The sequence below is a fragment of the Cupressus sempervirens genome, chromosome 8, assembly GCF_028749045.1.
Source record: "Cupressus sempervirens isolate cs-2001-9-10 chromosome 8, ASM2874904v1, whole genome shotgun sequence".
Classification (NCBI taxonomy): Eukaryota; Viridiplantae; Streptophyta; class Pinopsida; order Cupressales; family Cupressaceae; genus Cupressus; species Cupressus sempervirens.
Window position 1 is genome coordinate 670956864 of NC_143125.1, and position 16153 is coordinate 670973016.

Consider the following 16153-nt stretch of genomic DNA (forward strand, 5'->3'; position numbering starts at 1 on the left):
AGCATAGAATCTTAACAGGCTATGATTGCAATGCACAGTTGGTTTGATTAGGTAATGAGGAATTTACTATTTATAGTAAGTTAGTGGTTGATTGAGAGGGACCAGTACTAGTTTTAGTAAGGCCATTGAGTCCACAGTGGACACAATGGTGGACTTCCAAGTTCAGACATGGCTGAAAATTAGTGGTTATTTAAATAGTTATGTAATTATAAATATAGCGATTACTTTATTAATAAAGTGCCATTATAATATAAGGAACTACAAATTACTTTATTAAATTATTTGCAATGGGGCCGTGATCCTTGTTTAAGTGATTTATAAAGTATCTTAATTAGTTATAATCTAGAAGCTAAATATTAAAATATTTTAATAAAGTCATGTGCACACATTTAAAATTATTTTAAATGATATTAAAGGGATCGGCCAGCTTTGAGAAGCTATAAAAGGGAGCAAAAAGCAAATAGAAGGCATTCTTGAAGACATTTTATACTTGAGCTTTTTGGATGTGTGATCTATACATAGAAATACTCAAGGGCTTCAGTCATCTTCAGCCATTGGAGAGTGAAACTCTCCAATGTTTATGCAATTCTGAGGGTGCGAGATACTAGCTGATATTATTGCTTGAGAGAGATTCATTTAGGAATTTTATTTGGCCCCGAAAGGTGAAGAAATACCAGGGTTTTGTGCATATATTTGAAGGTTTAGTAAGTGGAGACCTATAGCAGCATTATCATATTGCTGACAGCGATTTTTTCAGGTTTTATAGGCCATTGAAGGCTGTCACACCCATTTTCTAGCCCTCACATGGTTTTCCAGGGCCAGGCCGTACACCTTGGAGGCACCTGGGGTGCCAAATAAATAAATTAGCAGCAGTAAGGGTTTGAATAAGGTTGGAAAATCATTATCAACAGAAGTAATAATTAAAGAAGTGGTTATTTCAGGCTCTCATAAGAGTACATGGTTAATATTAGCATTTCAGTGTAGAAAACTTGTCAAGATTGGCAACCTTGCATTCATGCCTAGAAGAAACAGCAGCAGATCTATCTATTTCCTCATAATTAATTTTGATAATTATAGTTAATACAAATAAACCTCATTAGAGGTATTGTCACCATTTGGATACTCCTGTATTGCTAGTTTCACTAGTTCAATTAACTGAAAAGCACATTTCTTGGCTCTCATGGGACTGTTGGTTTGTTATTCACTATTCTGGCTGCAATAAATTATTTGAATTTTGTGTTAGTGTTTGCTATTATCAATATCAAAATTCTGATAATAATTTATCTTGCCTTTCGATACAACTAGAAATTCATAGAAATTCATATCTTATCACAATTTCAATAAAAAAATATCATTTGCATAGCAAATTAGTGGTTTTGTAGAGTTAGAAACTACAGGGGTTCGTACAAAAGGTATGCTATTTGTTTGTCGCAGATCAATACAGCCATGGTGAATCATCAAATTCCTTGCAAAGCTGACATAAATCGTGTCCCTGTGACTAAAGTCAATATTACACACTCCCAATGCTCCCTGATATGGTTTGAAATGGCAACTGATAGGTCTTCTTTTGACAAATGGTATCCTCAAGGTGACTTCTTCATCAGTTTCTTCTCCCTGTGCCTGCCTAGGATATATATTTGGAATCAGGGACATGAATCATTTTAATGTTTGTTTCCCTTTTTGGAATCTTCACGTTCTTCGCACTCCCTTGTCCTCCTCTCCATAAATTGTTCTTGTACTTGTTGTCTCCTCCTTTCCCTTTGTGTCTCAGCTCTTTCCCCTTCCACTCGTAACAAATTTCGTGCTAGCAGGCAAGGGATCTCTCCTAGGAGATCATACACTGTTGGCGGCACGAAAAGTTCATCGCATACCGTACCTTCAGGGACCATTCTCTCCCGGGGTTCCCTTTGTACGTATTGATCAACTGCAACTTCCCAGGCCATTACCAGATCACGTGTCAACTGATCTTCCCTAGTTATTTTCTTTTCCCCATCACTATTTGTTATTTGGATGAGCGGTACAAAGGGCTTTCCCATTACTCCATCTTGCCGACCTCTAGATTCGGACTTAGGCAATGATGCCAAAAATGTAGATTGGAATATCACACAGTTCACAGATACACAAAATAATCCAATTGATACATATGAAGTAAAACTTAGAACATACCATTCATACCACAATACTAGGAGGCAAGGACATGATTTCTTTATTAATACCAAAAACCAACATGAGTACAATACCAATGTTCCAGACATTTATAGAAGGGTCAGTTAGTTGGAAACTGACACATTTCCTCACCACCTAACTACCTAGCCCGACTAGCTTTAACAAGTACTAAACATAATAGTTATTTTATTCCGACTACACATACTCTCCTACAAAGCATTCATTTTTGTGCTAAATTCCTCATTACTCCATCGGCTTCTAGAACTACCAATCTTGCTATGTTTGTCCATAGAAAAAGAAAGCTAGAATGCTGGTCACTCCAAATGCAATAGCAAATCTGAAAATAAAATAACTTTGCTACTCCACAGGATAGCAGGACTTATAGCTCTGGCAATAGCATCACTTTATTTCTCACATAGAAATACTCTTCCAAACCTCCAATAGAATACAATTTTGAAAACATTTATCAGAATATTAAACCATTCAGATTAAAACTTTTGTAAAATGTTTTTGATGAAATCTCTAATTAGAATTCTAATAAACAATTTTTGATAACCACATAGGCTGGCAGAATACACTGCTCTGATGAATAATAGATTGGCCGCCAACTGAATCCAGTCGGGTGTCTATGCTACCACCAATAACCACAAAATTCACTGGCTATTATAATTGACTCATTTGAATGACATCCACAACTTTGCCAAAACACCTTTGCAATAACAATAATAATATACTCTTGGAAACTATGCGATTTCTGATTTGTTCACAAACATAAAAAGAACCCAACAGGGTGGCAGGTTTGGTGCTCTCATTAAAATTCCTTGAAAATATGTTTCACAAGCTGAAACTTTGTTTCATTGGCTGAAAGTTTGTTTCACAATTTGGCAGGATGCACAGCTCTAATACCACTGTAATAACCCCTGCTTGGTTTGATCAAATAACTTAAACTTGTACTAGCAGAATTTTGTCAAACAGTTGATATGCAATCACAGATCTTAAGAAAAGGTACTACTGTCATTTCCCTTTACTAAATATCAGCATTAAGGTTATAGAATATCTAGATTAATAATTAAATGGTGACTTCAAGAACATTCAATAATGGAGGCAAGAGAACATCAATTTGTTATATCGATTTATAGTAGTAACAGTAAATCCAGATCTATTAGACAAGGCACTAATGATAGAGCTCCAAATTCATGTAAAGAATAACATAATCATACAACAACTAAAATGCAGTTTGGGTAAATATAGGACAAACCTGTTTAGCAATGGAGAGTGCCGCCTGGGGGGGGGGGGGGGGGGGGGGGGGGGCGACTGTGCTGTGAGAGTTTGATTAACGTCCACTTTCAGCCACCTAGTCTTCTATGTCATTCATCACCTACAAATTTCTCGGCCTGGTTGCAACTATACTCACTCCTGCAATCTTCAAAACTTGCTGCGGGCATGCATATACTGGATGAATGTTGCCTGCTGAATGGTGAGGATGTCTGCTGCAATGTCGTGTTGCTGCTCTCTGGTTGATGAGACTACCAAACTTCATGTGGCTTCTGTTGTGTGCTTCATGCATAGGGCCAACTTGTTTCTCCCAACATCCTGTGTCTACTCCACTACTTATCCCACGATTGCGATTGAACCCATATTGATGCAAATAAACTTAACACAAGGAAATTATCTCTACACTCTCGGGATGGAACTGTCTATCCTGTCTACAGATTTGATTGTCTTCCTGCCTGCGATCTAGATGCCACTATTATCCTAGTCTACTACTCAATTGTTTGTTCCAGCTACCAACTATTTGAGTTCCAATGTACAGATAGGCTCCAATGTGCTACGTCCAACTTCAATTTTGTGTATGCAAGGGTGAGATACTGGGTTTGCGTCTAGGCTCACTATTTTCCTTAAGGGGTTTTGTCCTTGGGAAATATCTAGTCACATTTAAGAAACTCTTAGGATTTGAGAAAATAACATATATTCATTGTCACAATCCCAATGCAAATGCTTTCCTTTATAACTTTGAAATGAGGAGGGCCTCGAACAACTTAGCAATGTGGGATAAAATACTTTTATCTTTTAGTCACTTAAGTAACTTTATAACTTTATAACATTAAAATATTTAAATAAATCACTTAAGTCACTTGAACTTTAATATTTCTTGAAATACTTGTCTGATTGCCGTGCCATTTGAAATAGGAACCTCTCCTCATTATTCCCCATGTGACCAAATACACTTTCTAAAAATAGAAAGGGTCCATCTCTATTACCCCTGACTTACTATAAATAGTAAGTATGGCAAATGGAGTCCAAATGACATCAAACAAATGCCAAATCCATAAATTGCTGAATGTTGGAGATGAATCAATCCTCAGAAGACCCTCTAACCATCCTCAGCTTACGAGGATCTAATATTAGGCTAATCCCTGAAATTCTGATGCTGGCAACCAATGGGGACATTACATGTAATCACTGAAATGGCTATTTGGACCATAAAATTCATTCACACACTTTGGATTCACATTTGATATAGTTTCCATTGATGGATTTCCTGATCTCAGTCTTATTGCTCAAGTTTTGTAAAAGCAGATAGTCACATGGTGAATTGGACAATAATTGTAAGTAGGTTGATATTTTTCATGTCTCTATAAGTTGGGTTCCTTTCTATTAGAATGTCCTCTTATCACCCTAAATTTCACATTGTTACTAGAATGCCCAATTGCCATTAACTGATCACATAATTTGTTGATTCCTAACTTCAGTCAATTTGGGGTTGTATTTGCTACTTCAATCCATTGGGTATAATTACTTGTAGTTAGAATAGTCTTTCATTGACCTTTTCACCATTTACCTACCATTGGTTAAAGTTCCAATATTGTTTTGTAAATGCCTTAATCTCCATACTCTATTTTACTGTCTAATTAGTGACAGTCAGTTATATGGATCATTTCCTTGTCCATGTTTGTCCATGTTTGCAGTCTTAACTGTTGTCCGTAAAAACAATATTGTAGCAGACGGGTTGAATTGGTATCCGAAAGGTTGCGTGATGGTTGAGTCACCCCATCCAAAAGTATATGTACATCATCTGAATGGCTTATGAATCATCATTGTAACTGGAATTGCATATGTGCTTATATGAATAAAGTATTTGTTTTGTGTTACATTATAATCTATTAATGCGATAAGTATCCGTTTACCCTGTATAGTAAACATCAACAAGGGTTTGAACTTTGATAGGGTCTTCTTACTCATTTGAAGGTGGTGTTATAAAAAAAAAGGATTCTATGGTGAAGAATATTGTCTCTCCATGTTGGTTGGAAGAGTGAAGAGCATTGCCATGCTGAAGGGAGTAGTTCAAGACAAAGGGTGAAGGGCTTGTGGAGCCAAGTGGTTGATGAGTGTTGGGTTGCAGAATAAGACATTTTGAAAGTTCTCAATGATCAGGAGTGTGAGTGATCCCTTGAAGAGAATGTTCCAAGCTAAGAAGAACAAGGTTGTTTCAAGCCATGTGTTGTTGAGTTGTTAGGCTATTGAGGGGATCCTTGTGTCAAGGAGGGCAGGCAAGTGAGTTTTCTGATTGACGATTGTTTCCTCTGCACCATAGTGGCATCGTGAGCTAGCAATTAGATCCCATGTTTGTGGGGGGCTGCAAAAGAAAAATTGAAGGTTGGAGAAAAGAGTGGATAAGGAGTTGGTATCAAAATGCCTTGTAAGAATGTTGGTATTGTTAGAGACTTGCAGGAATTGAAGGAGAAGAATGCTTGGTTACATGAGTCATACAATGCTTTGTTGGCAAGACTTGAAGCCTTGGAATCAAATAAGAGAAGGAATGTTTATATAGGAGATTTATGTGATGAGGATGATGAAGAAGAGTTCCAACAGGTGAAAGATGAAGAATGATTAGATTTTGAAGAGCAGAGGACACTTAACTTCTCAAGGTCATTAGGAGTGACCAATATAAGGTAAGTTGATCTACCTATGTATGGTGGTAGTTTGAATGAAGAAGAGTTATTGGATTGGATTACAAACATGGATACTTATTTTGAGGGCAAAGATTTGTTTGAAGAGCAAAAGGTCAAGTTGGAAAAGACCAAACTCAATGGGCATGTTCTCCTACGTTGGGACCATGAGCAAGTTGAAAGAAAGAAGAAGGGAAAATCCAAAGTCACATCTTGGGACAAGATGCTGGCTAAACTAAAAGGTAAGTTTCTTCCCAAAGACTATGAAGTTCAGTTGTATAAAGATTACAAGGGTTAAAGAAAAAGGAGCTAGATGTTTAAATGCGTACTAAGTTGAAAAGGTTGCTAGATATCTAGTAAGTTAATCATAAGGGAAGGTAGAGAAAAGGATGAAGTTGAAAAGGTTGCTAGATATCTAGGTGGACTAAGGTTTAACATTCAAGATGAACTTTTTGTTGCTAACCTAAGAACTATGAAGGAATGCTATCAGTTGGGTATTAGGGTGGAAGAGAAGATGAAAAGGAGGCAAGAAAAGTCTACAAGAGCAAGAGGTAATGCCTCAAGGGGAAGAGAGCCCTTTCATACAAAGAAAATTAGTGGAAGGCATGAACAAGTCCAAAGTTCTGATTTTAGAGATAGAGGACAAAGGGGCAGATTTGATAGAGGAAGAGGATCGGGTGTGTTTACAAGGATATGTTACAGTTGTAACCAAATAGGGCATCCAGCGAGTAGATGTCTTGAGAAACAAGCCTCAAGATCTCAAGGAGACAAAATAAGCCATTTGGTTTAAGAAGAGGACAGTCAAAGTGTTGATGTTCCAATCCTGCCTGCAGATCCCAAGTATGGAGAAACCAACTCATTGGTTCAGGTTTGGTTCCAAGTTTGAAGTTTGAGTACCGGTTTGTAAGTTCGTCAAAAATTTTGGAAAGAGGTTTGGGTTCATTAGTACAAAAACATTTTAAAAAATTATATATATATATGAAGCATGAGTTAAAATTAGAATGTAACAGAGTAGTATAAACACATTTAAACAACAAAAACATCATAAACTTGTAATCATAGTGATCATACCATCATTCATTGTTCAGCAAATGGAATAAAAGTCTATAAATATTCTAAGTTCTTTGATATTCATCTTCTTCATCTTCTTCATCTTCGTCTTCTCTAGCATTAGCTGAGCTAAGGCCAATGGGATCAGCAGCAGCAGCAACTGTGGATGCCAAAATATCACTAAAGTTTGCAAAAGTATCTGATTTTTGCCATCTGCGGAACCCAAAAAACAGGCTGGTTCGAATGTGGTTCAATTTTCCCAGCTTGGTCCTCCCAAGTTCAAACTTATTTCAAACCCAATCGACCAGCAATCAAAAAACAGCACTCTGTCCAAACCAGAGTTCGAACCGGACCAGAACTTCGAACCAGTTAAAAGTTCTGCTAGTTTGGAAGGGGGGAGGGATGAACCATGGTAACTTAGTGGAGAAACATTGATGGCAAGAAAGAAGACTTTGCAGCCACCTAATGAAGACACGAGTCAAAGAAGGAGCCTATTCAATATTTCATGTAAATGCAAAGTTAAATGTGTGAGGTTGTTATTGATTCAAGGTCGCAAGATAGTGTCAAATGAAATGGTAGAAAAACTGAATCTAGAGAAGAAATCTCATCTAGCACCTTATAGAGCATGTTGGGTTAGTGATAGTCAATGATCTGTTGTGAAACGACAAGCATATGTAGATTATTAGATAGGTCCATATCACGATAGAGTTTTGTGTGATATACTTTCAATTTATTGTTGTCATTTTCTATTTGGGAAGCCATGGAAATTTGATAGCGAGGTTTTACATGATGGTAAAAGGAATACATAAATTTCCAAGAACGGTGGTAGGACCTTTAAATTAACTTATTTGCAGGTTATTGAAGACAACAAGGATAAGTCACACATTGTCATGATTGTCAAGAAGGCAAGCATCCGAGATGAGGAGGTGCAAAGCAATAAATATGTGGATTTTGTAGATGGTGTCTTTATTGGGAGAGTCACATGTCGTATTGTAAATGAGAAGGACATAATACAAACTTAATATGCAGGTGCAAAAGGTTTGAAGCAAGGCATGGAGGTTGAGTACACTATGGCAATGAAGAAAGTTCAAGCACCCAAGGCAAACTATGAATATAACCCACAAGTGGGAATGTTTTTCTCTCCTTTTCAATAATCTATGAATCTGTGTGCATGTATTTCTCCTTTGTTGTATGTAATTAAGGTGTTCACAAAAAATATAGAGCATGGTACTCATGGGACATGAGTTATTTAATGTTGAAATGGGCAGGAATTCTGATTAGGGGGCTTCAATAGCCACAATTGGTTTGGGTGGGCATAGGGAAAGGTGGAAATTGTATAGATGGAATATAAGACCTCGTGAAATGAAGTGGGCCTCCTATCCTAGTTTTAAGCAACCTCCACAACATCTTTAATAGAAATTTCCATGAAATATAAAAGAAGAAATGGGAAAGATATCAATGCATTATGGTGAAAGTGATTCAACAAGGGTAGGTGATAAAAGTAGCAAACCTTCAAACGACCCTTAAGGTTAAAATATTTAATTACCCAAACCTAGTCCTACATACTTGGCAGTTCCATATGGTCAAATCCTACAACTTTGTCTTCACAATAACATTCTCATTGACACCAAAAGAGAATCCTTTCAACTATCACTCTTCTTTCCCCCTAGGATGTCACGAATTGAATCCAGAGATTTTCATCAAACCCATGGACACATTCAATGAATTTTGCAACCCCGCCCTTCAAGAAGATATGCCACACAATGCTATATTCTTTGAACTCCACATGAGCTCTTGGTTTAATTCTCACTCTATCTCCACCTATGATTTCTGCAGTAGTAGTAGGCACAATAACAAAAGGCACCAAAAATGCAATTCTACCATTGTGGTATCCGACCTGCAAAAGGCAAAAGAATATAAACTAGAAATTATTTTTTGAAGGAAATGGATTGCATGTTTAAGTAAAATAATTATTACAAATTTTATACGCATCCACATTTAACTCTAAACGTGCCATCTCCTACCCATAGTACTCAAGACAAGGTTTTTTAAGGTTATCTTTGTGCAAGCAATTACAAACTGAAACAAATAAATAAACATAAAGAATTGAAGTTTAATAAAATTATGGGTCATATAGTTATCATTACAACAATAAAATAATGACATCCCATCAGCAATGATAAACGGCCTGAAGTAAGAGCCATATAGGCAGTCCAAGAAAGTGAGAGACATTATCCAATGGGTCCACCAAGCCATCTTGCTAGGGTAAAGGGCCCACCAATGAGTCAACAAGCACTTCCTATAAATTAGACTATGTGGCCACATTTGTAGAGAGGCTTATGCCATCCATAATATCTGATGGAACATCAAGTTTTCAAATTCTCTCATCACAACCATAGGCCACTTCATTTGCACCAATAAAATTCAAGCATTTCAACATTGAACCCATAAGATAAGATAAATTTAATAATGTCCAACAAGAGACCACAAGGGTCTAAGGGATTGAAAAACATACAAGAAGGTAACTGTGAACCAAACCGTGGAAAGAACAAGCAAGAAAGAAAAGGAACAAAACAAGGAAAGACTAAATGCTCAGGTGATAGACGAGAAGTAGTCTAGAATCAAAGGATACAGTCTACGGAGAGGGCGTGCCCTGGGACGTCTCAGAGAGCTGCTAAAGATAGGGTGATGCTACTGAGTGTGTCCTCTACGAGGCCTCACAGACTTGGTGTGATGCAAAGGAGGGTTGAGCGACCCCTTCACCCCCTAGGAACAAGACATAGGTGTGAAAAAGGAGGTGATGAACTGGTCTAAAGTCTATCTCGATGAGAATTAAAGCTGCATAGTGTGATCACAAAGCCACATGACCTTCTGGAGATAAAGTGCAAGACACCATTGATTAGTGTATCTAAAAGAAGAAGAGAGGCACGTACACTCTCTGAACAAATAATAGAACCTCCCCCTGATCTCATAGTAGATGGGGCAACAAAAAACAAAGTGGGCTACAGTTTTTGTCTCCCCAAGGGGACAAAAGAGGCAGATCCTATTGTCTCTTTCTCTATCAATTTGGTAATCAGTTTGTATAAGTAACCAATAGGAGCCCACTCTAAAAGACCCCAAAGAGATTTGGAGGGCATGAGTCCAATGGCGAGTGAGGTACCAAGGGCGGTCAATGACCTCATTTTGAATATCCATGTAGTGCTTAACGTGGAAAACCATCTTTGGGCAGAGTCCCCTTGAAGGGTTACTCCATATCGTGATAATATATTATCTATAGATGTCGAGCCTGACATTCTCATTCATCTCCTGTTGAGGGGGTATCCAGAGAGAACTAGAAGGGAGGAATGCAATCGATCGCAATCCTAATTGAACCAAGAAGAGAAGAGGCCTAGGCGTACTAGCAATAAGATCTTCTAGCAGGATCAGAATCTGCCACCACCTTAGAAGAACAATAGGATAGATAAGAATATTTGTGGAAGCCCTCTGTGGATTCTACAAAGCTTCATAGCCAATGAAGAAACCAAACCAAATTAAAGATGGCCCCAAGCTTGAAAGGATGAGCCCCAAACTCAGCCAAGAGGATACTGTGTGGAGTGGACCAATATCATCTGATAATGTGCTTAAGAAGGAGAATCTAGACTCTCTTGATTGCAGCCCACTCAGACTCTAGGAGAGAGCTTCTCATTATTCTATTTTTTGTTTCTATTCCACTCCTTGAAGAGGAGCTTTTGCACATTTTAGGGAAGGAAAACCCACTTCCTCAAGCATCATAGAGGCCTAGTTCCTAGTTCCAATGGTTCCATTATGTTTGTGACCTTATTCTCTTTCCTAAAAGTGTGTTTGAGCTCAAACACATCCAACCCCAAGAGGAATTTGCAGATATTTATAGCTAACCCTCCCAAGAACCAACCTAGAGTGTTCTTGAGCCTTTGATGGCATTGAAAATGAATTTGGAATCCCTTTGCAAGATTAGGAGCCTAATGCGAATAAAGAGGGAAAGTTTAATTCTCCAAATAAGAGCCACGCCTTCCACCTAATTGTTGGTGCACCTCTCAATACTGCCAGTATAATCAGCCACAAAAGCACCAGTATAGGACCTTGACTCCCCCAAAAATCAGCCAGCCCTGGTTACCCTTAGATGCAAAATCAAAATTGAGCTTATGCTACTCATATTGTGGGTGGAGCCATCTAGTTTTAATATGGGAAAGTCCACCTAGATAATGAGATGTTTTAAAAGCTTGGTGAAGATTATGAACATCTCCTTTGAGGACTTTTCAACATCCCTAAAACTTTGGTTGTTTCTTTTTTCCAAGGACTCCAACAAAGGTGGGGTCAAAGTTTCCTCCAAATTTATTTGATAAGATGATATTGGGATGAGCTAGTCTAGTCATACATAAGAGTGGGGAGCATTTTGCTGAAGGACCAATAAATTTGCAGCCTCTGCATAACATGACCCCATAGTTTATGAGCAAAGTGGCAGTGAAGCATGATATGGGGGATCATTTCTTCTTCCTATTTGCTTAAGACACATTCAGTGCGGAGCTGGAAACCACGTTTGATTAGATTATCTTGGGTAAGAATTATATCGTGCATCACAATCTGCCGGGCCAATAAACTTAACTTCCTTTAACAGAAGATTGTATGTTGACTTGTTCATAAAGTTCTTTTTGATCTTAGACAAATTTGTCTTCCCCGAGCAAAACAGGGGAAGTCTGGTTCATTGAAAAAGTTGCTGCAGCATGGAAGCCTTCTATATCAAATATGCCTGGTTTTGGTAGCACTTAGTGACATCCTTCCACAAGTTATTAAGTGATATGTAATCTGAAATGAAAGATCCAAAGAAAGCTCTGAACTTATCATGAATATCTTTGGAAATGGGGTTAGTCACAAGGGGCTGATCCACCAGCCATCATTCCTCCCAAAAATGTATGAGAAGACCTTTTCATACTCAGCATTTAAAGCAAGCAGAGATTAATCCTTGGATTTTGAGGATATTATTCCCTATTTTGGAATGATTTGGTTGTCCAAGGGTTGAGAGGACTCTATGGTTTTATTTTAAATTAAGGTATTTGACACTCGTAATAGTGCTCTAGTCAGTTATATTCAATGAAAGATTCCACCTCATCTTAGCCATGAGGGCCTTGTTGAGTTGATTAATTCTCCTTATGCCCAAATCCCTAAACTGCTTAAGCCAGCAGACAGTATCCCAATTAACAAGCACCGTTCTTTTATTCTCTTCAGTCCTAGTCCAAAGAAGGTTTCTCTGAATTTTTTCAAATTTATGAGCCATATTACAAGATATTTTGAATAAAGAGAGGAAGTAAACCAAAATACCATGTAGCGAGGCAGCTAAAAGTTCCACTCAGAATTTTCCCTTTCCATCTAGCTAGTTTCTTTTGTAGCCCTTCCAAAGTACAGTTCAAGAAGGTAGAGCTAACATCCTTCACTGTAAGAGTGAGCCCCAGGTGCATCCTATGATTAAAAATTTAAATGTTGATTTTCTCATAATTAATTTGTTGCCCTGAAATGATCACATAAAGATTCAAGCAGGTTTTCCATATGTTCTTTGTTGGATCATCACCTTTCTTGCATTAACTTCCCTACACATTATGTTGTACTCAGATTTTGAAATTTCAGCTAACTGCAATATAAACTTCTTACTGATTGTGGAATATCCTTTTCATCTTGCAATTATTTGGCTATGAAGTTTATTATCAATTTAAACAATTAAAATAAAGGGCTTGATTATTTATAATAACAAAGATTCTTGGTTGTGCAATGATAACAGTGTGCTGCAGCTAATAAGGAGATCAGAGGCAAGTTTGTGAATGGTATGGCCATGGCATCCTGAACAAACAGTGAATTGTTTTTATTTTCCATCTTTTTATAAATCAATGTATTTAAGTAATTTTATGATAAATACAGAGATACATTTATCCTTGCACGCCTATCATTGAAATACATTTACCTACATAACTATTATGGAAATACATTTACTTAGATACTCATTATTGAGATGCATGCACTTAAATACCTTATTTTGAGAAATAGCACACTAATCTACATTGTTCCATCCTGTAGTGGCTTGAAATTAGATTTCACTAAGATGACCATCATAGGAAACCTCTGGCTTGCATTAACATAATTAATCTAAGCGATATTCCAGAAATTGCATTCTGAATAGATACAAAATGCCCTTTGACACCAGATTGGAGCCACATCTATGCCAATTTTACTATATTCCATATTTTTTGTGAGCAGTCTCGCTGCTAGCTTGCCCTGCCCAAAACAACTGTAAGGGGTCCTTCAATAGAGAATTCTTGCAGAGTTAGACATAATGGTTCCATAGTGGTCATCTCTGATTTTTGGCAAGGGAACTCAGTCGAAGAAACAAAAAACAAAAGAAACTCTCTTGCATGGCATATGCATATGCATCATACAACAAATGTTTATATATTTGCAATTTTACATTAAATTTGATTTCTGATTCTAAAAGGTTCTCAAGTTAATTGTGCATTTCTTTGGTCACACCAGCACAAATTCCAAATTACCTGGTGCCCTTTATCATGTTCAGTAGCACAGAGGAATTTGTCGAGAGTATTAGAGCAATTGCTCTTTCTGTCATTGGGATCACTGTTCAGGTTCAGTTCTCACAAGTTATTTCTTCCACATGTATTCTAGAGGATTTATGATTTGAAATGTCATTACTAATATGAATAATTCGTCTATCACAAAAATGCTGAACATAAGGAGAGAGAGATGGAAGTTATTAGATGGGCTATCAAAAACAATATTATGAAAGTCTGTCTATCTGCAATTAATATTGGAAGTGAGCTTTCAAAAGTGGTACGCTCATATCTAGGCCATTAATCATTTTCTTTCTGATTAGAATCTTTTCCATAGTTTTTATCTAACATACTGAAATAAATATACAACAATTTTCTTACAGATTGCCATGCACATTATGGAATCAATTTTGCAAACCAATTGTGGTATCACTTATGTTTGTGAATCAAACAATCCGTTGCTTGATAAACTTTTGGAAACGTGTGAGCAAACTGTAAGTCATACAGAAAGCAGTAGAGTTAAAAATGGAATACAAATTGCAGTACGTTATCCATCTTTAAAAAAATTATTTTTTCTCTGCAGGTTTTGGCCATTGTCAGGGAGCACGAATTTTCTCCACGCCTTCTATTTCATGTTATCAGATGTTATATTTTACTTTGCAAAAATCAGAGGTAACCTCTTGTCTTTGGCCGTTGGAATCCTTTGGCTCCTTTGATTATTTGTTAGAAGATGCAGTTCTTTTAGGTTCCACATACCCACTTTAGTCTGTTTGGGACTTTAATGGAGATTGGTCCTTTCTGTTTCCCAAAATGGATGACACATACACAATTAGATAATTGATAACTAAGGACTCATGAACGTACGTTGGGTTTATATCAGGGCTCTGGGCCTACTAGAGGGGAATCTGCCAGAACCTCTGCTTGATGACACATTTCATGAGATCACTGAGGTAATTCAAAATACGAACCCATTGATTTGAGGTTTAGGAAACATTATCCCCTCCATTTAAAAACTCAAAAAGTTTGGGGTTTCAACACGAGGCTATCATAAAAGCAGTGATATTTAGCTATTTTGTGTCTGGGTGCAGGAGTTTCCCGTCATAAATCAACTGCTGAATCAGTTACTACTGAATGTGGGCAAATTGGAAGACATTCAAGTTATGGATAAGTCCAAAATAGACTATAAAGATGTTTTGAATCTAAGAGACCCAAACATGGAATATAGGTCCTCGTCTGGTTTTTGCCCTTCCATTCCACTCTTCTACGGAAAGGAAAACTGACATTTTGTTCGAGTGGTGCATATCTTCTGCTTCTTGTAGTCATTGTAAATTAGTGTAAATGTTACAAACTTCGTAGAGTTAAATAATTTCGCTTGTGCTCATTGTAATACTAGACAGCCTGATCAAAGATCCGCACAAAAGAACTTGTAAATATGAATAAAATTCCGGTGGGCCTTCAGATGCCAAGCACAGGTGTCAACAATGTAAGCAACACCTAAATTTTTGTATTCAGTTCATAACTATTTTAATCTAAGATAGAGTTAATGAATCGCTTATTGATAACTTCTACTTGTGTTGTCATTATTCAATTTTTCAAATAGATATTATTATGCTGAAGGAGTTACATATTTGTAGTTCACAACCTATCTCCATTTCATGCTTCCCCTTGTCCTTGTTCTTTGGTTCCTCCTCTTCTTCTCCCTTCATGTCTTCCTCTTCTTCCTCTTCCTCTCCCTTACCTCTCTTCCTCTCCCTTACCTCCTCTCTACTCTTCCTCCTCTCCATTTTCTCCTACTCCCCCTCTCCCTTACCTCCTCTCTACTCTTCCTCCTCTCCATCTTCTCCTACTCCCTATAATATAAAATATTAAAGATGTTTTTAAAAAGTTATATACAAGATATGTATTTTTTTTTTATGGAAGGTTTTTCAGAAAATAAAAAGAACAAAAATATTAAAATTATGTTTAAACCATTTTTTTTCTCTTAAGAATTTCTTTTGAATTTTATAAAATATAACATATAAGTTTTTAAACATGATAATGCATTTTTTAAGGCGAATTTTATCAAAATTTTATGTTAAGAAGATAATAATCTAAACACTTATTTAAGTGGTAAAATAATAAGACACCTCATAGAAAAGTTAAACAAAAAATGATTATATTTAAAAAGAGAATACTATATTCTCAAACACTTAAAAATAGTTACACATTGTTTTTATTTGGTTTAGTGAAAATAAAGTTATTTACAATAACAATTTTAAACTACAATTATTTTTTAATTTTTTGTTATGATAATTAAATTTAATTCAAATAACTTCAATTCAATCTTGATATTAATGTTTAGATTGGACACCCTAGCTTTAATTATAATTAGAAGATGATATTAATAAAATATATATTTTTAATCTAAGATAAGAACTAAAT

The 16153-nt window shown here is 36.6% G+C and overlaps 1 protein-coding gene across 1 annotated transcript in view; it reads left to right on the top strand.

Moving 5' to 3' along the window:
* Positions 1 to 15294, top strand: part of LOC149544226 (cell differentiation protein rcd1-like) — a 28600-nt gene extending 13306 nt beyond the window's left edge. Inside the window, exons 5-11 of the mRNA XM_089798742.1 lie at positions 12955 to 12997; positions 13701 to 13807; positions 13917 to 14012; positions 14116 to 14226; positions 14316 to 14404; positions 14613 to 14682; positions 14821 to 15294. Of these exons, the coding sequence (XP_089654868.1) occupies positions 12955 to 12997; positions 13701 to 13807; positions 13917 to 14012; positions 14116 to 14226; positions 14316 to 14404; positions 14613 to 14682; positions 14821 to 15012 (708 nt within the window). The 3' untranslated portion in view covers positions 15013 to 15294. The remainder of the gene's footprint in view (positions 1 to 12954; positions 12998 to 13700; positions 13808 to 13916; positions 14013 to 14115; positions 14227 to 14315; positions 14405 to 14612; positions 14683 to 14820) is intronic.
* The last annotated feature ends 859 nt before the right edge of the window (positions 15295 to 16153 follow it).